The sequence below is a fragment of the Carassius auratus genome, chromosome 33 (genome assembly GCF_003368295.1).
Source record: "Carassius auratus strain Wakin chromosome 33, ASM336829v1, whole genome shotgun sequence".
Lineage (NCBI taxonomy): Eukaryota > Metazoa > Chordata > Actinopteri > Cypriniformes > Cyprinidae > Carassius > Carassius auratus.
The window spans coordinates 2,428,516-2,450,369 of record NC_039275.1 but is presented as its reverse complement, the minus strand read 5'-3'; the positions used below and the strand labels follow the sequence as shown (position 1 = coordinate 2,450,369).

General features: G+C 36.3%; 5 protein-coding genes across 7 annotated transcripts; 4 read left to right on the top strand and 1 right to left on the bottom strand.

Moving 5' to 3' along the window:
* Nucleotides 1-277: 277 nt before the first annotated feature.
* On the top strand, nucleotides 278-3,682 carry ufd1l (ubiquitin recognition factor in ER associated degradation 1). The gene is made up of 12 exons (XM_026217128.1): nucleotides 278-441; nucleotides 888-1,020; nucleotides 1,151-1,183; nucleotides 1,267-1,388; nucleotides 1,474-1,604; nucleotides 1,723-1,795; nucleotides 1,876-1,944; nucleotides 2,586-2,654; nucleotides 2,763-2,810; nucleotides 2,939-3,027; nucleotides 3,114-3,195; nucleotides 3,311-3,682. Exons 1-12 carry the CDS (start codon nucleotides 439-441, stop codon nucleotides 3,383-3,385), a joined length of 927 nt encoding a protein of 308 aa, XP_026072913.1. The 5' UTR covers nucleotides 278-438; the 3' UTR covers nucleotides 3,386-3,682.
* A 2-nt stretch (nucleotides 3,683-3,684) lies between these two features.
* On the bottom strand, nucleotides 3,685-7,874 carry LOC113052713 (probable cytosolic iron-sulfur protein assembly protein ciao1). Its single transcript, XM_026217127.1, has 7 exons — nucleotides 7,508-7,874; nucleotides 6,693-6,841; nucleotides 6,492-6,603; nucleotides 6,258-6,346; nucleotides 5,958-6,153; nucleotides 5,797-5,872; nucleotides 3,685-5,394 (listed from the first exon to the last, which is right to left on the bottom strand). The coding sequence occupies exons 1-7, from the start codon at nucleotides 7,644-7,646 to the stop codon at nucleotides 5,160-5,162; spliced, it is 996 nt and encodes a 331-aa protein (XP_026072912.1). The 5' UTR covers nucleotides 7,647-7,874; the 3' UTR covers nucleotides 3,685-5,159.
* Nucleotides 7,875-8,430: 556 nt separating this feature from the next.
* On the top strand, nucleotides 8,431-13,021 carry LOC113052712 (transmembrane protein 127-like). 2 transcript variants are annotated; one of them, XM_026217126.1, is made up of 4 exons: nucleotides 8,431-8,712; nucleotides 9,582-9,841; nucleotides 10,194-10,358; nucleotides 11,649-13,021. In XM_026217126.1, exons 2-4 carry the CDS (start codon nucleotides 9,598-9,600, stop codon nucleotides 11,957-11,959), a joined length of 720 nt encoding a protein of 239 aa, XP_026072911.1. In that variant the 5' UTR covers nucleotides 8,431-8,712; nucleotides 9,582-9,597; the 3' UTR covers nucleotides 11,960-13,021. The 2 variants fall into 2 exon arrangements, with proteins under 2 accessions (XP_026072911.1, XP_026072910.1); XM_026217125.1 differs by having other exon boundaries at nucleotides 8,432-8,712; nucleotides 9,505-9,841.
* A 162-nt stretch (nucleotides 13,022-13,183) lies between these two features.
* On the top strand, nucleotides 13,184-17,394 carry LOC113052711 (coiled-coil domain-containing protein 74A-like). Of its 2 annotated transcripts, none has more exons than XM_026217124.1 (9): nucleotides 13,184-13,388; nucleotides 13,597-13,883; nucleotides 14,297-14,341; nucleotides 15,010-15,091; nucleotides 15,188-15,350; nucleotides 15,420-15,520; nucleotides 16,240-16,296; nucleotides 16,385-16,575; nucleotides 16,685-17,394. In XM_026217124.1, the coding sequence occupies exons 1-8, from the start codon at nucleotides 13,351-13,353 to the stop codon at nucleotides 16,521-16,523; spliced, it is 912 nt and encodes a 303-aa protein (XP_026072909.1). In that variant the 5' UTR covers nucleotides 13,184-13,350; the 3' UTR covers nucleotides 16,524-16,575; nucleotides 16,685-17,394. The 2 variants fall into 2 exon arrangements, with proteins under 2 accessions (XP_026072909.1, XP_026072908.1); XM_026217123.1 differs by having other exon boundaries at nucleotides 13,186-13,388; nucleotides 13,594-13,883.
* Nucleotides 17,395-18,202: 808 nt separating this feature from the next.
* LOC113052710 (glutamine amidotransferase-like class 1 domain-containing protein 3A, mitochondrial) lies at nucleotides 18,203-21,314 on the top strand. Its single transcript, XM_026217122.1, has 7 exons — nucleotides 18,203-18,322; nucleotides 18,473-18,525; nucleotides 19,212-19,325; nucleotides 19,574-19,705; nucleotides 20,226-20,318; nucleotides 20,804-20,969; nucleotides 21,065-21,314. The coding sequence occupies exons 1-7, from the start codon at nucleotides 18,203-18,205 to the stop codon at nucleotides 21,197-21,199; spliced, it is 813 nt and encodes a 270-aa protein (XP_026072907.1). The 3' UTR covers nucleotides 21,200-21,314.
* The last annotated feature ends 540 nt before the right edge of the window (nucleotides 21,315-21,854 follow it).

The following is a 21,854-nucleotide window of genomic DNA, read 5'->3' as shown; positions in this document are numbered from 1 at the left end:
CCGCCTTTGCAGAAATAACCAATCGAATAACGACTTGAGAGTGACAGATGGACACAATAGCCAATGGCGTGCGAGAGCAGGAGGCTCTTCTGTCCAATCAGATACCTATACACAGAACTAGTCAAATAAACAAAATAAGGTAATAAAAAAACTAAAATCTCTTTAAAAAAGAAAAACATTTTGCAAATGTATTGAGAAGTTATCATAATTATTTTATTACATGTTGATTTAACCATTTTCACGTATAGGGCGTGCACCGACGCTTGAAAGAGAGATGTGATTTGCTACAGTTTGGTTTGACGCGTTGTTGTTTTGTTGCGTCACGTCCTACTGCTCGCACTTCGCACTGAAAGCAGAGCTGCTGTGTTTGTGTGGAGCTGTCTTCAGTATTCTCTCATCATTGCTGATATTCTGCTGTCAGGCAGATCAAGCGCTAAAATGGTGTGTAATCGATTTTAAGATACCTTTAAATCTGCCTTTTAGCCTGACGCCTTTTATCGTGATGCCTATAAGTATTCGCTAGCTAATGCTAAGCTAAAAGCAATAGAAAGCTGCACTGTCACTGTAGCAGAAATCACGATATATATTATGATATATATATGGATATTTGTTGAAATTAGATTTACATTTATTCATGAAACAGAAGTTTTTTTTTGATACATAAACATTTTAGCATAAGGAGAGAATATCATAGAAGTCTAGCAGTAAAAGTTGCAGCATTATTGCATTTGTTATTATTTGATCTTAAACTCTTGGTCTAATTATAAATGTATAATATATACAAGTGTGTGTGTGTGTGTGTGTGTGTGTGTGTATATATATATATATATACACACACTCAAAGTTTATGTTTAGTCTATTTTAACCCTCTCTCCCTCTACCATCAGTTTTCCTTCAACATGTTTGAGCCCCATGTGGGCCGGGTTTTCCAGAACCGTTTCTCCACTCAGTACCGGTGTTATTCTGTATCCATGCTGGCGGGACCCAATGACCGTTCAGATGTGGAGAAAGGAGGAAAGAGTATGTCACGGTCTATAATACTGTAAAGCTGTTTCAACACCGCAAGCAAAACTATTAGAAATACAATTTTTTTAGTCGATTCTGGGTTACATTTGACCAAACTAATGCCGATATCATTTTGTACTTTCAGTAATTATGCCCCCGTCTGCTTTGGACCAGCTAAGTAAGTTACATGCATTTAATTAAAAATGAAAAATTGTATTTCCTATCATGTCTGGTGATTATCTTATGTGGTTTGCATTTCAGGCAGACTTAACATCACATACCCCATGCTGTTCAAACTCACTAACAAGAATTCAGACAGAATGACACACTGCGGTGTTCTGGAGTTTGTGGCAGATGAAGGCATCTGTTACCTTCCTCACTGGGTAGAACACATACAGCCGATCGACTCGTACTGGATCTCGCAGGCTCTTTGCTTTTGACACATTACTGGTTTGATTTTGTCCTCAGATGATGCAGAACTTGTTGTTGGAGGAGGGTGGTTTGGTCCAGGTGGAGAGTGTGAATCTCATGGTGGCCACATACTCCAAATTCCAGCCGCAGAGTCCAGATTTCCTGGATATCACAAATCCTAAAGCTGTGTATGTTAACATATCGTGCACTTTTTACACAAAAATATTTATATATATAACTTGGTAACAACTAATATCTAAATCTGAATGTTCTGGTTTATTAAAAATGTTCTTTCTTTTTTTTCAGACTAGAGAACGCTTTGAGGAATTTCGCCTGTTTGACCACAGGAGACGTGATCGCTATCAATTATAATGAAAAGGTGATTATATCTGTTACTCAGTGTAATGATATATGTGGTAAAAACCCTACTGCACTAAACCAGAAATTTCTGTCTTCCAGATTTATGAGTTACGTGTCATGGAAACCAAACCAGACAAGGCAGTGTCCATCATTGAGTGTGACATGAATGTAGGGATGCTTGTTTTTACACGGTTCACATAATATACGAGCACACAATAATACCTGATATGCTATACACCTGATATAAACTACTGATCAAAATGTTTGGGTCAGTAGGACTTGAAAAAAAGAAATTAATAGTTTTATTTAACAAGGATGCATTAAATTAACCAAAAGTGATATGTTAAGACATTTATTTCTATTTCATAGATTTCTATCTCAAATAAAGCTGTTCTTTTGAACTTTTCATTCATTAAAGAAAATGGATCACAGTTCCACAAAAATATGAAGTAGCACAACTGTTTTTGATAATAAAAAGTGTTTCTCGAGCAGCAAATCAACATATTAGAATGATTTCTGAAGATCACGTGACACAGAAGACTGGAGGAATGATGCTGAAAATTCTGCTTTGACTTCACAGAAATAAATTGCATTTTAAAATATATTTAGAAAACAGTTATTTCCAAATTTAATAATATTTCAGCTTACTGAATTTACTGTGTTTTTTATCAAATGAATGCAGCCCTGGTGAGCAGATGACTTAAAAAACAAACCAACAAAACAATCTTACTGACCCAAGCTTTTGAATGGTGCTCTACATTTACTGAATACATCAGTGTATCTCTAATTCCACAATGTTTGTCTTAAAGGTGGACTTTGATGCTCCTCTTGGATACAAAGAACCAGAGAGATACATGCAGCGTCCTGAAGAACCAACAGTATGTTCTGACAAACAGAAATCCTTAACATCACACTACAGCACAATATTATGATTCTAATTCACATGCATGTTATTTTTAATGCTCGCGTTTACCATTCTGCGTTAGGAAGAGGATACTGATCCAAGTAACTATGAGATGGACATGGGTTTCAGAGTAAGTCAAACAATGATTTTAATTACTCCAGTCTCATGCATGTTCATATATGTTATGAAATAAAATGTTACCTTGATAGAATTAAGACTTGTTCACTTCGAATAATATCTTGGTGTTTTCCTCCACAGGCCTTTACCGGTTCTGGGAATCGTCTAGATGGGAAGAAGAAAGGCATTGAGCCGAGTCCAGCACCCCTCGATCCCAGTGACATCAAACGGTACCCACCCGCCATCTCTCATTCTCATCATCTAAGCTGAACTTTCATTTAATTGCTATTTTTCTTTTCATATATATTTTATACAGAGGAATTCCTAACTATGATTTTAAAATCGGGAGGATCACCTTCATCCGTAACTCCAGACAACAGCCCCGAAAAACTGAACCAGTAAGTGGAGCAAATAATATTTCTACATTCACAAATTAAGTAAATTGTCACTGCTATACAAGGAGTAGAGGTTTTGCAAATCTCTTTGATTTTAATCATGTTTTCTTGTCTCCAGGATGATGCAGCCAGTAACTTCATTGCTTTTTCTGGGGAAGGACAGTCCCTTCGCAAGAAAGACCGAAAACCCTGATTACACACATACTATCGGCCTGGACACAGAAACTCAACTACTATTTGATTATCTGTGCTCTTTTTGAAATACCATACTCTCAACATAGACAGTTATTTGATGACACACATCTGGATTTCCATTAGGACCTGACTGATGTTTCTCTGCACATAACAAATGATGTTTTACAAATTGTTTGGTGTACTGAATCCCCTCTTTTTTCATATATTAGAAAACACAAAACAGTGACCAAACACTTGTTCAGTAACATTTAAATGCATAATACTTTGAATTATTTAAATAAATAGATCTCCCTGCAATTCATAAGATTTGTTCTTTATTTACTCCAGCATGAGTTTTTATCATGCACCTTCTGCTTCATACTTAGAGCAATGTATTTTTGTAAGAGTTTTATGAAACGTGACATCATTAGTTCATATGACTTAATAGAATAGTTCACCCAAAAATGAAAATTTGCTCAATTTACAACCTCAAGCCATCCCAGATGTAGTTTGTTTCTTCATTCACGGGAACAGATTTGGAGAAATGTAGTATTCCATCACTTGCTCACCAGTGGATGCTCTGCAGTGAATGGGTGCCGTCAGAACGAGAAACATCACTAATCCTCACCACTCGAGTCTATCAGTAAATAACTGTGAAAAGAAGCATTTTAAATGGGAAAGACATTGTCATATAGATTAGTAGTGGATTATTGTGATGTTTTTATCAGCTGTTTGGACTCTCATTCTGACGGCACCCATTCACTGCAGAGCATCCATTGGTGAGCAAGTCATGCTACATTTCTCTAAATCTGATCTGGTGAAGAAACAAACTCATTTACATCTTGGATGGCCTAAGAATGAGTCGATTCATTTTGGGTGAACTAATCCGTTTGCAATCAACACCGTTTAAGTGAAAGCATAACCACAAGACATTTTTAAACGCCAGCTCGTGATACAATTGCTAAAATATACAATATTTTGTCAGTAACTCAGAAGTAGAAATTACACTGCGAAAAGGATATTTTACAGCTCAAACTAATTTTTGGAAAGAAAAGCACTTAAAAACTGGCATATTTACATTTGAAGCTTCACAAATTCCCCATAAACATCCATTATGATTTTATCATGGTGTGTTTTAACTTGTTTACATCTTAGTCGGGTTAGACACCATATTTCATTGAAAATCATTGAAAATGAGGCTGTGAAAGACAGACTTAGTCTTTACAATGTCACACAATACATGACGGTCCTAGAGCTTTTGTTTACTGAAAATAATTTTTTTCCAAAATCAGCATGTTGTTAAAGAACAGTTCAATCCACTGAAAACACTGTACTTCAGTTTAACCCCTCACAGCCTCACTTTCATTCCCTAAAAATAAATAAAATAAACATTAACCCTGACTAAGATCTATTAAAAGTGGAACATCACTTTAACACAACTATTAAAGATGAATGTAAGAATTTAATACAATCTAAACTGATGGTTCTGGGACACGATAAAAAGAAAAATTTGGATGTTTTATCTTGAGCATAAAGAAGCTTTATTTAATTAAAGCACTGAAGGTAATTTAAGCCACAGATAATGCTAAAATAAATCCATACTGTTAAAAGAAATTCTGATAAGTTACAACTGACCCATCAAAAACACTAGCAGAGAATGAGACGAGTTAAAAAGTGTATTGTCTTTCGATCCATTCCTACCAACAGACTCAGAATAAGAACAGCTACTGTTCCTCATTATGAGCCAGGAGACTCCTTCAGTGCTCTTGTTTGATCGAGTGTCATTCTCCAGCTCAGGAATCAGAGCTGTACTTCCAGATGGCAAACTCTCCGTTGTCACTGCAGGTGGCCAGAAGCCCCGCCTCCTTCGGGTTCCAGGACACGCAGTTGACGTCCTGACTGTGGGCTTTGGGCACATGGGCTGACATGAAGAAGACGGGCTGCTCTGGGTCAGCGGTGGGGTCTTCTTTGAATACTCGTACTCCGTCATCACCACATGCTGTGGCCAAAGCACCGGTCAGACGACACCTAACATGAAAGAACGTCAAAATGAAGAAAAATGAGTGTAGTGCCATTTTGGCAAATCTGAGCTGTGACTTTGGCTTTCCACAGATGACAGACGCTCTTCTGTGTCAGCCGTGCTGCGCCGATGCTTTCAAAACCAAAGCGTAAATGCACGTAAAAAACCTATCCCTGTGGTGTGGCTGATACAGAAGAGCGTACGCCATAGGCTCATTTTCCACAGTAAGCATCTCGCTTAATAATGACCAAAGGGTTAAATAGCTAAAAATGCTACTCCCAGACCTGAAGATCGGCTGAATGGATTTAAAAACGGTAAAACTCAACACTTTAACTCTAGGAGAGTTGGAAAATTAGCCTATTTTCAAAAATAGTAGAGTGTTTCTTTAAAGTTAACACAGTGCATCTTACCATGCAACATCATATATTGTTCTTCCATGGAATCCAGACAAGGTACAGAGACACTTCCAGGACTCAACCGATGAACCTGCGACAAAATCCCCATCACAGCTGAGCCAAGAATTACACACTTAAATAGCAATATGGAGTAAACTCCTAACACTCTGTCTTACCATCTCCAGCCGTCGACTGCTTCCAGATCTTCACGGTACGATCATCGCTACAAGACGCCAATCTCAGTCCCTCAGGGTCAAAGGCCAGACTCCAAACCGTGGATTCGTGACCCTCTAAGGTGGCTCTACATTCCCAGTCATCATCCTCCTCTTTATAAATACACACTTTGTTGTCATAACTGGCTGAAGCGAGAAGCTGCAAAAGAACATCAGTTTCACCTTTAGAAAAACGGCTGGTCTTTATATGTGTGAAAATATTAAGAATGAGAGTTCTGGATAAGACGTTTGTGGATTTTATACCTCCTGTGTTGGGTGCCAAACGACATGTTTCACGTCCTGCGTGTGTGAATTCACAACACTTACACACTCATAATCATCCTCCTCGTCCACTAGAAGGAAAATAAAGAGTTTAACACCAATTATTGTAATCTTAATAATAACTATAAGTCAAGACACTACAGGAAGCTTTTGTCATTCTAAATGATAAAAAGGTTTGTATTTTTGCTATAGAGAGACTATTCATTCCTGACACACCTTCCCAGATCCAAACACTTTTGTCTCTGCTGCAGGTGGCTAGTAAGCTTCCAGACGGAGCCCAGGCCACACACTTGACCTCATTCTCATGACCTTCTAACACTGTCAGGGACTGTAAACACACACATGACGGACATGTCAGTCAGACAAGATGTTAATGATGTCACATCCTAGATCTAGGGTCTGAAACTATGATGTTACCTCAAAATCATCATTTGTCTTCTTCCAGATGCATGTTGTGGCATCAAAGCTGGCTGATGCCAGATATTTCCCGCAGGGAGACCAGGCCACCTTTCTGACCGTACGCTGGTGTCCATCGGCCAGGACACACTTACACTCCCAACTGTCCCCTGAGAATAAACATCAGACACGTAAGACACATACAAGAAAAATTAAATAAGAGTTTGGAATAATTAAAAAAACGTTTAGTTTTTGTTTTGAAAAAAGAAAGATGTTCACCAAGACTATATTTATTCAATACAGTAAAAACAGGAACACTGTAAAATATTGTAATAATTTAAAATAACTGTTTTCTATATGAATATATTTTAAAATTACATTTTGTTCATGTGATGTCAAAGTTGAATTTTCAGCATCATTTCTCCAGTCTACATATGTCTGGAAAATTCAGTGTTTGCTGTCATGTTAATAAATTAAATAAAAAATTAATATATATTTATATATATATATATATATATATATATATATATATATATATATATATATATATATATAGAGAGAGAGAGAGAGAGAGAGAGAGAGAGAGAGAGAGAGAGAGAGAGAGAGAGAGAGCAATTATTTTATACTGTAATAATATTTAAGAATATTTTGGTGTGACTTTAGATCATATAAATACGCTTTTGGTGTGACATCAATCAAAAACATTAAAAAAAAAATCTAAAAATTGTAAAATAGTATAAGCAGTGCCTAGGGTGTTGTTGCGTAGCCTGTATTATTTGCTTTTTGTCCATCACTGTACATATAAACTTAATATTGATAGACGTTCTATTCTTTACCTTCTTTACCCCAAATTCTGATCGCGCGGTCCCCGCCGCAGGACGCGAGCAGACTACCCGACGGGCTCCACGCAACGCACCAGCAACGCGCGTCTGGGTGCGCGCTCACCCTCTGCAGCAGCTCCAGCGCGCCCTTCATTTCAGACACCTTTTCTTCTTCTTCTTTGGTGTTTATTGGCGTTTGGCAACCTATTTCAGACACCTGTATGATATTTGTGATTATATGATATGTCAATCCTCCACCGTCAGCTACACGGTTCTCTTTCAAATGTCAGCCCTTCGAGACCGTAGACAGTAAAAGACTTGTGTGATTATCCTGTCTATGGTGATTATCAACAGCTTTTCACTTCCTGCTTTCTGTGGCAGCGTTTTCCTGTTGACACAAAAGCGCGGCAACAGCGCCACCATCAGGAGGAATGCAGCGAAAGTGTTAAAATTGAAACTGAAAAAGCTAATGATAATAAACTCGTTTTAAAATATTGTCTATCAAAATAAACACTTACATAAAAAAGGAAAATTAATATTTCTATTTGTTTAGCTGCATTTCACGTGACCATTAACCGACGTCACAGACCTGTGAACATGCAAATGTGATCCTTAATTAGCGGTAGGCTATTTTAAAAAGGACCATTTCAAAAATGAAAAAGAGGAATGGAGGAGAATCAATAAATTATGAGTAATCGTTTGCTATTATGTGAATAATATGTTATCAATAAAAAAGTAACTGTAGTCTGATTACGAGTATTTTAAAATGTAATTTAATCTAATTGCAAGTACTTAATTTTTGTAATTTGATTACGTAATACAGATTAATGTAATCAGTTACTAGTTTCGTTTCTTCACATTAAACGTCATGCATGTGCCCGAGAACTGACGTCAGCTGAAGCACACGTCTGATTGGTTCAAACGCAAGACGAAGAGGAAACGGAAGTCCGAGGAGAGGCTCTCTCCGTCTGATGTAGGAAGTGGACGGACTATTGTTTACGTTTTTTACCCGAAACCAACAATAAAACACCCGAAAATGACACCGATATAGCGGAGCCCAGAGGGATTCTGACACTGAGCACAGTATATGTTTGTTTTACTAAGTTGTTTTATATCTCGGTGGGATCTGAGAAGGTTTTAAAGGGTTTTGTGTGAGTTGTGAAGGCCAATGATCAAATTTGATTAAAAACTGATTGAGGAGCTTCAGTTACAGCAAACAGGTAAATATACCGTTTAAATAAAACATATTATACTATTAATCTTTTGTTATACAACTGTAAGATTGAATTTTTGTATTATTCTGTTTATTCTGACCAGTAATTAATAATTTATAATTAGTTTACAACATAATAATGATTAAAAGTTATCATACTTGCTACTAATACATACTACAAATGTCTTCTTTCTGTTCTAGTCAGTTTTTAGTTATTTCCATGAATTAACTTGTTAACTGTCACTCACATTTTTGAACATAGACTTGAAAGTGCATAATCCAAACCTAAATGTTTATAATTCATGACTGAAAACATTTAGTAACATGATTTTGATGCACCTTTTTCATGGTAATGCAATGTTTGATTTTAAAATGGGTTTCAAAGGTTGAATTTTGAGAGTTTATGTTTTCAAGTGATATATCATTTCTGATGATTTCTAAAGTGTGATAGAGAAAAAGGCAACAAAGAAGACTTTTTTTTTGACAAAGGTCAGAACTCCTGTTATGATGTTGGTTTTTGAGGTGCACTCTTGCCATAAATTAATCTATTACTTTTCCTACATAATTTTTAACAAAAAAGGATTGGTAAAATATCTATTTAGGAGTCTTAGACCTTTCCAACGATATATAGTTTGTTATGATTAGATTAGGATTTAATTGTAATATAGTGAAGTAAACGTAGGCATCCCGTATTCAGGACGGGGTGACAGTTAACAGGTTTTAAAACACTCTTAGTCTCAAGTTTGGCTCCAGATTACTGTAACATGATTTTTGTTTTGATTTTCTTTTTTGTCTGTAGTCCCCGGCAGAGGTCAAGAAACCCGAGATCTGTCCACACTCACTCCAGTATATTTGAGTTTTATTTTTTTAATCCAGGCTTTTCAAAGGGTTTATGAGCATGTACGCACCCCCGGGAACAGCTGCGCCAGGAAACCGGAGGAGGAGAGCTGGAACAGCTCTACCTAAACATCCTGAGCGGAGTTTAGCCTCGGCGCTACCCGGAGCGCTTTCAATCACTGCACTCTGTACGGCCCTGGCAGAACCAGCCTGGCTCCGTGTCCATGGTGGAAACTGTCCCAGACAAGAGCTCGGTGTCGCAGATGTCCTGGGATATGTAGATGACAAACTCATCAAGGGTTGGTATCAGAAAAAACTTACTTCCTTACACTACCTTACATTTTCGAAAAAGTCTCTTCTGCTCACCAAGGCGTTATTTATTTGATCAAAAATAATTGTGAAATGTTATTACAGTGTAAACAACTGTATGGATTTAAATCTATTTTAAACTGTAGTTTCTTGCTGTGATCATTACTACAGTCTTCAGTGTCACATGATCCTTCAGAAATCATTCTGAAATTCAGATTTTCTGCTCAAGAAACTTATTATCATTATCAATAATGCTGGAAACAGCAATTTTTTTTGAAGGCAAAAATTGAGTTCTTGTACTTGCAGTTTTAATGATCAACTGTTTTGTTCATTCTCTCTCAGATTACTGTATCAACTCTCAGTCCATCCTGCTCATGCGGGTCATTGCTGCTTTCTGTTTCTTGGGCATTTTGTGCAGCCTCACGGCGTTTCTGTTGGATGTCTTTGGACCCAAACATCCAGCCCTCAAGATCACACGCAGATACGCTTTCGCTCACATCCTCACAGGTACGAATTCATGACGGATTTAGGTCTTAGTATGAATATAGTTATTTTTTGTAGTATTACATGTATAGTTTATTCAAAAATGAAAATGCTGTCATCATTTACTCACCCTTAATGTAGTTCCAAAACTGTTAGACTATTGTTAATAAATCCTGAGGGGTTTCTGTTCCTCCATTGAAAGTCCCTGACACCAAAAAAGGAATCATAAATGCATCCATAATGTATTGAGTGGTTTAATACAAGTCTTGTGGAGAGATACAGTTACTTTATGTGTTAAACGGATTCAATTTTGGAATTAATAATCGACACACATACCTAAAGCACATCACATGGAGGATGGATTTTCTTTTTCCCTAAAATCCTAGTTAATATTTCATTGGACTGAAACTTGCTGACTTTGCTCACACAGGGTATAACAACTTTATAATTTATTAGGATTCCCCCCAATCTTGTGACACTTGTGGTGTTCCCGATCATCAAAATTGAAGAGCCTACAAAAAATGGCATATAAATCTCTCATAATGCTATATTATAACTAAATCTCTTTTTGTCAGCTTGTTTTCTTTGAATTACTTTAAATGATTAATATGTTTTATATTTCTTTTTGAAACTGTTTAATCATAGGCCTGATTGTTCTGAGCACATGGACCTCAGTTTTTGAGTGAACATTGCAAAAGTTATGCATGAATAATGCTTTTTCACTCAAATTCTGAGCTGTATGCTCAGTTCAGTGAGACCTACTGTACAACCAATCAGTCCTCATAAGAGATTTAAAAAGAATTCTAATTCAGAATCAGAAAGAGCTTTATTGCCAAGTATGCTTGCGCATACAAGAAATTTGTTTTAGTGTCATAAGCTTCCAGTGCACGGAAAAAATAACACACAGACAAAAAAAAAAAAGGCTTATAAATAATTTGTATAAATAGTTGTGCTATAGATGATAATGGAATAGAATAGAGTGAGATGCAGGGATGTACTAGGATGGAGGGATAACAAATAAATATAAGGATATTACACATTTTTAATAAAATAAATATAAGGATATTGCACATTTTTAATAAAATAAATATAAGGATATTGCACGTTTTTATTGCCTAAGTGGGGAACATTTAACTGTTCATGAGGTTAATTGAAAGAAGACCAAGATCTAATGAAAACATAGCATAATGAGAGACACACAAGCAATTTTTAATGGGAACACCAAATTAGGTAAAGGATTTTCAAGGGTTAAATTACCTTTTCATTTAACTGGAGAACTGTCCCTTTATGTTGTCATGAATCTCTGTATTGCAGTGCTCCAGTGTGCTACAGTCATCGGCTTCTGCTACTGGGCTTCTGAACTGATTCTGTCCCTGCAGCAGCAGCACAAGAAATACCACGGCTCACTCATCTACGTCACTTTTGCCATCAGCTTCTACCTGGTGGCCGGTGCAGGCGGAGCCTCCATTTTAGCCACGGCGGCCAACCTGCTCCGTCATTACCCCACCGAGGAGGAGGAGCAGGCCCTGGAGCTCCTCTCAGAGATGGAGGAGAGCAGTGAAACGTACCCAGCTGACTATGACATTGCCAACCAATTCCAGCCTCCGCCGGCATATACACCCTGATTTCCAGCCACTGTCGACCCACGCATCCCCTACGCCATCCTTTGGCCTTCATGTAGAGAAATGATTTTCAGATTTTAGGTGTGCCATTAAAACTACTATATATTCAGTATTCCAGATCATGCCCAATGCCCAAATCCATGCACACATTTAAATGAGCGTCTTACTTTGGCAGATAGAGCTTGCGTGCATGGAATAAAACAAAGAGAATAATTATGCCATTGCTTGTAGGATTCCATTCGAATACATCTTGCAGTTTTTTGCATGTATCTGGCGATAAAACCCCACAGATTTGTGCTTTTTCGCCATGCTTTATTATTAAATAAAGACTTGAAATATGTACAGCATCTCAGCATAATGCTTGTTGAAGATGCATTTCCCAGGAGCCTCTTTGGCACACTAAACTGTGGGGATTTCATTTTATTTTTTTCTAAAGATTTGTCTTTTTTAATTTTTTTTGCTTCATCACAGGTTTATCACGTTTTCCATTTTAAATGTTGAGCTGCACTTTTGACTTTTTAAAATCATGCTAGGTATCAAAGGATCCTTTAATTTATTTTAATTCATCAATAGTCCGTATATGCACACTTTTGGATGTATCCCATTGCATAAAAAAAATTGTAATCAGTTTTTGTAATGTTACTTTAACTCAGATGGATGGAAAAATGATTTATTATCTGGAAGAAGTAGACTCTCAAAGAAACTAGAAAGCAAAAATTGTAATTACCAGTGATTTGGAGGCGTTCAGGTTTGCCGACCTCACATTGTGAGTGTTTTCTATATTCATTAGATTTATTTTATTTTATTGAAATTGTGTTTGCTGTGTTTTGATAGTAATGTTGTGAGCGATCAACGAGTCTTAACATATTTGTCATGATTGTATCCACGATTTGCTCGTCTAGCTTTTGCTCTGGTCTGTTTATTTTTGATAAAATCACTGCATGACATGTGTTGCATAAATGGACTGTAATTGTTGAGATTTTACACATGCTGTTCACTTTTACATATAGTTTTGGTTGTTTATCTAGTAATCTGGTGTTTTTTTTAAATATATAGATTATTTTACATTTCCTTTCTGTGTTTCATTTGAAATACGTTTACTGACATGGAAAATAAATGAAAAAAAATATATAAATAAAATAATGGAGTCCAAATATTGTGTGCGTGCGTGTTTCCTCAATGCGCGTGCACGTCGTAATCAATGCGCGCGGTAGCCATAGCAACGTTTGATTCACCCAGGAAGCGACACCGGCATTCCATCTGAAAGAAAAAAGACGATAAATGACATTCTTTTGAAGAAATGTCCGTTTAAATGTCCTCAGATTGATTCATTATTCATATAAATAGGCTTCGTTTGATCGAATGTTCAGTAAATATTGGCTGGGAAGTAATGGATGACGAAATCAGCTCGAGCATCGATTATGCAAATGAGGTAGGTTGTATGTAAATAAAGCCAGAGCCGTATTATACAGCTACATTTTAGAAAATATATAGCATATGTTTTGATAAAATGAACAGTTTTCAGCGTTAAAATGTGCTTATGGATTGATCTTTGTCTCATGTAAGGTCCACATTGCGTTTATTAACAGAAAGATCCATGAAGTATTAATCTAATAATAGCCTATTCATCATCTCAGTAGCACCATGTCCTCCAGTAATCTGCCACCCCTGCGAAATCTGCCCAGCTGGACCAGGGTTCGAGATCTGGACCGTGTCAGATACCCCAGACTGCTGTCCAGTGACTGTATGGTCAGATCTCCAGCTGTGGGCTTCACGAGCCAGAAGTCAGCTGCTGAGCCCAGGACACATGCACCCAGCACGAGCATCACCTCCCTGGAGAAGGATGTTCTGTTCCTCCAACAACAGCATAAAGACACGCTGGAGAGACTGCACGCAGAGATTGAAGATCTGAAGCGTGTTAATAAAGGTGTGCTGCTGCTGCACTGCAGTCCTTCTTAAGAAACACTGGCATTTTAACAGAGAAGCTAGCTAAACTGCTTGAAATATTGAGGCCAGACGCAATGAAATACTGATAAAGGCTGTAAAACAAACTTACTTCTGTTTGATGCATGAGATCATAAGGCTGCTGATGATGTCACTTCCTCAAACATGATGTAAGGAAGAGCGGAAACCTGATTGAGGAACAAAAAAGTTATATTAAATGTAATATCGACATGATATTTTTATTTCAATTTCAAATGCCAAATCTATTTTTTTTTTTAATATATTTTAAAAAACAAATATATCAATTAATGAAGATGCAAATTGGCTGGCATTCTAAAGCGAACACTTAAAAGTGTTTTAAGGTGCACATTTGCATATTCACTTTTTCTTTTACAGAATTACAGTATAAGCTGATTATGGAACATGAAAATTCTCCAAAAGGTAAGCTTTGGTTTAATCAAGCCTCTTCTTTCAGAAATATATTCATAATATACTCATGCAATGAGGCATGAGTAATGAAGCAATGAAGTTTGCTTTAGAAAGACCCTTAAAGACTTAACTTGTTCAGAGGAAAGATCTTATTTCTTCTTGTTTTTTCTAGTTTTGTTGTTTACTGTAAACTGACACTCAGTGTAATTTTAGTACTTTTGTACTTGTTAACACTTTTAATTAGTTTTATTTTTAGATTTTTTTTTATTTGAATTAAAATGTTTTAGTAATTTTGCCGTTTTGCCATTTTATGATTCTTTTCAGCAGTTTTTATTAATATTTTAGTTTTTTCATTTTCATATTTAAAAATAAAAATAAAAAATCTTCATCATTTTGTTGTGTGTTTCTGCCATTTTTATTAGTTTTGAAACATACTGATATAATTTTAATTTCTTTTTGTTTCAGTTTGATGTTGACTTGGCAACTAGCTGAAATTAAATATATTTAAAACATAATAAAAGAAAATCATATACATTTTATTTTGTGAAATCTGTAAATTTAATATATTTATATAAATATATATATTTATTTCAGATAATGTTTATTTTATTTCTGCTAACAGATTGTTCTTTATAGTTCTGACTGTAGTTCTAGTAGACTCTAATGTGTGCCCCACACAGAGTGCATATGGTCCAACAGTAATTCCTCCAAATCCAGCAGTGATGGTTCAGTGGAGAAGAATTCCCAGTGTGGATTCATCAGGTGCTGAATCTCTTTAACCTTTGAGTAAGCATCTCTGATTAACTGACCTCACTTTGTCATCTAAATCACTGGTCCTTCTCCTGTGACCCGCTCCAGCTCGGAGGAGGCATGTGAGGCGGCAGGAGGAGGCGCAGTCACGTCTCTGCTGCCTCTCAGGATCACCTGCAGCCCGTCCCAGCAGCCCCACACCCCGACGCTGAAAGAGTGTGAGCTCCTCATCCGCCAGCTCCATCACACCAACACCGCGCAGAATCAGGAGGTCAGCAGCGCTTCATCACGTCTGTCGTGATTCGTATATCCATGCTTCACACTCTTGTTCCTCACTCAGCTGCTGCGGATCAAGACGGTCCTCAGAGAAATCACCTCCAAGAACAGATCAGCTGCTGAAGCTTTCTCTCTCGCAAGAGCCTCGCTCTGTGACAACAGCAGGTGCAGTTATTCAGAGTGAATCTCACGAAAACGCTCATATTTTACACCACAATCTATAGAAATATCTTATTAAATCTAATTAAAATCCCAATAGAAATAAATCTCTTTATTTTTTATTAATATAAAATTATTTTATATATATATATATATATATATATAGTAAATACTTTTATATTACTATATTATATTTATGTACATTTATCTTTAATTATATTATTTATATATGCGCATCATTTTTAATATAATTGTAATATATTTTTTATAGTTTTTAGAAGTATTTATGGGAGTATACATAATGCAGACTATGTTTTTAAATAATATTAATTACAATTATATTACAATTATCATTTTTATCATTTAAAAAATAAAGAAATAAACTTATATTTTACATTAGATGTAAACACAAAATTTTTTATACTAAAATTGTAAAGCACAAATGGAACTACATTGCATACTATAATAATAATAATTATAATAACAACACTTGAACAGAGTACAACAAAATGTAATGCTCTTAAAACAGGCTTTATTGAGTTGATACAATATAATTTCTTTTTTCTTTAGATTTTTGGGTGAAATGTGACCTGGACGTATTTTTTTTTTGTGAGGTTCACCTACTTTCCCTGTTATTTAATTATAGCATAATATAATTCTATTTGCCTCATCTGTAAAATGATTGGCACATTAGTTGCACATTTAAACACATGATTCTTTTTTAGGGGTGAGGTTTTCGAGCATCTTCCAAAACTACCTCTCAAACCACTCCCAAAGAAACAGTAGGCTGGCTTTTCTATCATCATCATCATCATCATCATCATCACAGAATACCACAGACAGTCCCTAGCTCTGATTTTTTCCCCCCAGGATTCTGGATCGGTCGGGTAAAGGAGAACCTGTGCTTCTCCCAGCCATCAAGCACAGTCTCAGCAGCAGCATGTCCGAGCGGCAGAGGAGAGCGCAGGACGTGCACAGACTGCGTCTCAGGAGAGCGCTGAACTCTTAACCCTCCTCTGCAGTGCTTCTGTCATTGGGTCTTATTGTTTACTGATTAGAAGGTCTTACGCTTCTGTCTTTTATTTACCCTATAAAAAGCCTTAAACTTTTCATTCGGTCTGTCTATGAGCTGAAGGAAGACCAAAAATATGTATTTTTTCTTCACCACAGAGACGCGAGGAATGAGTGAATGGCTGTTGATCACGTTTGATTCCCTAATGAACTAAATAAGACTCTTTCCAGAGAAGCAGCCAAATGTCAAAGACGAGACGAGAGCTAAGCTGGCCGTCCTTCAACAGGAAGATCTCTAGAGACAGACACAATATATACAATCAAATCTTATAAAACCTGGTTTTGATGAGATACACTAAAATGTGCGTTTCCCTTGAGGTTTCAGAAAGCTGATTTGAGCTTGACAATGCGGTCTAAATTCTAATTTAACTCTCTTTAAATAAATGCAACAGCAACATTTTATTTTGTGTTATTATTTCTGTAGAGCTCTTGTTTCTGTTGTGAGTCCTGGACTCATGCAGGGACCTGTAAGTGTTCATTTCTTCACTAAGGCCGAGTATGTTTCCTCTGTAGTGCACTAGTGTAATATGGCCATTGAGAAGGTCTTATAGTGTCCTGTAGGATCTCTAACTGATGAGTTCCAGCAACTGGATCCATGCCCAGGCCTTCAGCAGACACCACATAGTATTACTGTGTTTAAGAGCCTTATTAAGTAATGGGTTTTACAGGGCACTATCTCATTCAGTTCAATTCAATCAGATGCTCAAGATGCCTCAAACAACACGTTTCTCTAATTCACTTTACACAAGAAAACATTTCAGTAACACATTGCTTGTAAAGTTTGAATTGTTTATTTGATAAATAAATCAGTACAGAATAATGTCAGTCATTATTTTTTTATTTTACAGTGTTGCATAAGACAGTTTTTAGGCAATTCAACAAAGGGTTATTTTAGTTAACTAAAACTATATATATATATATATATATATATATATATATATAAAAGATTGAAATAAAATCAAGATAAAACATGTTTATTGTAACTTATTGCCAAGGCACCAGTTCTTATTTTAATAAAAACTTTAAAAAGTTTGTCAGTGTGGACCCTAAATAATAATTTATATATATATTATATTATATATAATAAATTGTGAAGTTGCCTAAAATCTTATGCATTTAAATAAATAAATAATAATATTGTATATATTACTTATAAATGCATTTTTTATTATTATTATAACTGTTCAAGAGTTTAGGCAACTACACAATTTATCAACATTAAATCAAGCAACTAAACAACTGTGGAACTGCGAGTGAGGCCAAAGGTCAGACGGGTCAAAGGTCAGACGGGTCAGACAAACAGACTGTTTAAAGAGGTAAATGCAGGTAAAAATGACCGCTGCCCCAGCAAAGCATCAACGGATGGCTGTTGACCAAATGACTTAAGGTAATAAGATAATTGAGGAAGGTATTATTAGATAAGCAATGAAGAAAGGAAAAGGGTGTTCAGACAAAGTATCTTATCTTCTCAGAAGCATAGCTTACAGAGTGACGTCTCACATTCAACATTAGTATAAAAGAGCTGAGCTTCATCTGCTGCAGGATTGGGCACACTGAGTTCAGTCTGCACAGCTCTCTAGCGGTTGATCTCTGTGTTGTAAACTCAGCAGTGTGATCATGTTGGCTTCACGGGCACACCTCGCCAAGCAGGCCGCAGCCATGCTGGTGCGCCAACCCGCCTGCCTGATGCATCATGGGGGAGACTGGGGCAACTGGGGCAACACCAACGTCGCTGTGGTAAGAACATCAGATGCTCCAAACAAATAAACTGGTGCATTAAAATAAAGATGCATTCAAAAATGGAAGCATTCAGGCTTGATTTAATTGTTCGCTGAAAGATATAGTCTCTGATTGGTTCTGAATTTGTAACTGGATTTGCTTTTGAAGGTTTTCTCGGGCTGTGGTTGGTGGGACGGGACTGACATCCATGAGGCTGCATAGTAAGTATTCACCAGTGTGCACTTCAAAAGATCATTATTTTTAGCAATTATCAATAAAATAGAAGAATCCTTAAAACAAGCTCCCTTTACAATAAGGTCTTAACATAAACTAACAATGAGCAATCAATTTTACAACATTTAATAATATTAGTTACAAATATTCATGTTAGTCCAGTGCATTAAGTTACTGTAATAATGCAGTAGTAAATGATGAGATTAACATTAACTAAGAATAATAAGTGCAATAAAAGTATGGTTAATTCTTAGTTCATGTTAACTAATGTTTACAAATGAAACCTTATTGTAGTGTTGCCACATTTACTTTCCAAGCCAGCTGTGTCAGATAAGACTGAGATTACATTTAGTTTTGGTTCCCCTTTGAGAAATATATTTGTGTTAAACCAAAAAAAAAAAAAAAAAAAAAAAAAAAAAAAAACAGAAAAAAAAACAGAATGAATCAGTCATTTTGTCATATTTCTGACTAAATCAAGAAAATACAATTTGCAAATGAGGTTATAAAATAACCTTATAAAAATATTTTTTGCCTGAAATTAATTATCTTGGTTACCTGGTTTATTTCAATGCCTGAGTTTACAATATTTTGACTGTTAAATGCTTTAATTGACTAATCCGAAGCAAGTATCCTTGAAAATATCATTAATAAATAACGCCCTATCTCTTTGAAGCACCATGTACCATTTGAGCCGTAATGGAGCCCGTTTTCAGATCTTTGCCCCAAACCAGCAGCAAATGCACGTCATGGACCACATGAAGATGCAGCCCTCATCAAGTGACAACAGGTAGACATCATTAAAATGAAATATAACATTAAATATACGATTTACACAACCTTTCATATTCCCATTCTGCGCACTTCACTCATCTTGTGTAACTATAACAAATAAAAGTACCAAGGAAACATCATGTCATTGCTTTTTGCATGTGCTGCATGGGATTTTTTGCAAGAGCATTACATGATTGTAGTGATCGTTCCTATTAAAGTATATTTTAAAGTACCATCTGATACCAAACAGTTCTCTCTCCACAGGAACATGATGATGGAGTCTGCAAGATTCAGCCATGGTCAGGGCACGATGCAGATGAACGATCTGTCCAAACTGGACGTCAGCAGCTTTGACGCCGTCATCTTCCCTGGAGGCCACGGGATAGTCAAGAACCTGTGAGAGAGACAGTCTTTTAGCTGATGAATGCTAATGCAAATATAAGTGTTATTGAAAAGAAATCCATGCCAACAGAAGTGCATTGACAGGCGAGATATTAATATAGACCATCAAGAGTCACTATGGAGTCCATCTAAACATACTTAAAGTTTGATGACCCTCAGATTATGTGCGGATTGGCCTTTTGACTATCAGTCACCCCAGATCTATCTCTATTCCTGGAGTGAAAATCCTCTTATCATGTTTCACTATTAGCAAACAATTGGTTAAGGCTAAGTGGGAATAAAGGATGAGACTAATCCGCGTCTGAGCCCAATCCGGTTTCAGAGAGCCTAATTACACTTCAGCACCTTTAGAAGATGAAGATCTGAAGTGAGAAAGTACCAAGGTTTCAAGAAGTGTAGGGTTGATTCGGGGGAAGAAAAATGTATTTTTCATTCTTCATTTCTCTTTCTCACGTCATGTTTAAATGTACAATAATTATACAAATTTTTTGCTTACTTTTTATTTCATGAACAGGTCCACCTTCAGCAAAGATGGGAAAGACTGCAAGCTGAATAATGATGTGGAAAGAATCATGAAGGACTTCCACCGCGCTCGCAAGCCCATTGGGTATATGACTCTAAAATATTAAAACTGTGAATATAAGATCTGAATTTAATCCTGTTTTATATTACATACAATTGGGGCGATGACAACTATGTAAGACTCTGCACCATTTCTAGGTCACTAATCAAATTAGTGACACTGATCACTGTTGGGTATAGAGGGACAAATGTTCTTGCTTCACCTAAATTTTTATAAATCCTATAATATATATATTCTAGTAATGACAAATGCACCACATGTCTTTTCTTGGACTAAGTTTGCGGGTATACAAAAAAAACCTATCGCTTTACCTATCATCTTCTGTAATTACAACCTTGAATTCCACTCACTTAATTGTAGGGGGCTCCAAAGTTAAAAAAATTTACAAGCTACACACAGTTGCTTTAAATCAGGAAAATGGAAAATAGAAGCATTTTCACTTGTAGGATTCAGTTCAATTGTTTAAATGTTTTTCAACTGACCTGAATCCTGCTGTGTCTTTGGCTCAGTCTGTCCAGCATGGCTCCTCTCTTGGCGTGCCGAGTGCTGCCCAATCTGGAAGTAACGATGGGTTACGAACGTGACGAGAGCAGCCGCTGGGGCCGCTGGCCCAACACCACCATGGTGCAGGCGGTCAAGAGCATGGGGGCCCGTCACAACACCCGTGAACCTTACATATCCTTTCACTTTCATTTTTTACAATTTTTTTTTACGTATTATTCATTTTTTAAGGTGTAAAACATGATTTTTCCCTTAACCGCCCATTTCACGAGGCCTATGTGGATGAGAAGAACAAGGTGATCAGCACTCCAACCTTCATGTGGGAGACTGACTATCACTACCATTACATCTTTGATGGCATCGGGAACATGGTCAAGCACGTCATGCGCATGACTGCCAAGTGATCTCCGTGAGGTGCAAGAAAGACACCAGAAAGCTTTCACACTTAACTTTAGGTTGACCCGAATCCGCTATTATGTGGACATACAGAGAGCAAATAAATAAAAGCATATAATGCAACTCCTGTGTTGTACTATGTATAATTTAGCATAGACCTTTTCTCCCACTCTACATGAATAGATGATAGTAAATAACTGAAAATCTAACGACATTTTAGTGGGACATTTTATTTCACAAACATACAAAAATGAGTGAAAACATTTATTAAAATATATGTATATATACATGAGAATATATAAAACACTATTTTTTAAACAAAACTTTAAAATCATTTTCAAAAATGTCAAGAAACCTTTAAATGCATTACGAAAATATACAGCAGTATCTTAAATATAAGACAGGTTCATGTTGTCGAAACATCCATTAACAGTTGTACAAAATGAAAAACGAAAAGTTAAACTATTTACAACTCTAAGCACAGACTGACAAAGAGTCAGATATGGATTTTTTTGATTCAGCCATTTTAAATATCCATTTCAATGTCATTCAGAGTTCTTTGTATTCAAGTGAAACAGCTATAGAAGAATTATAGAAGAAAACTGGCTGCAAATATTTTTCTTTTTTGGAAAGTTAGTAAAAAAAGTAAAGAGTAAAAATAAA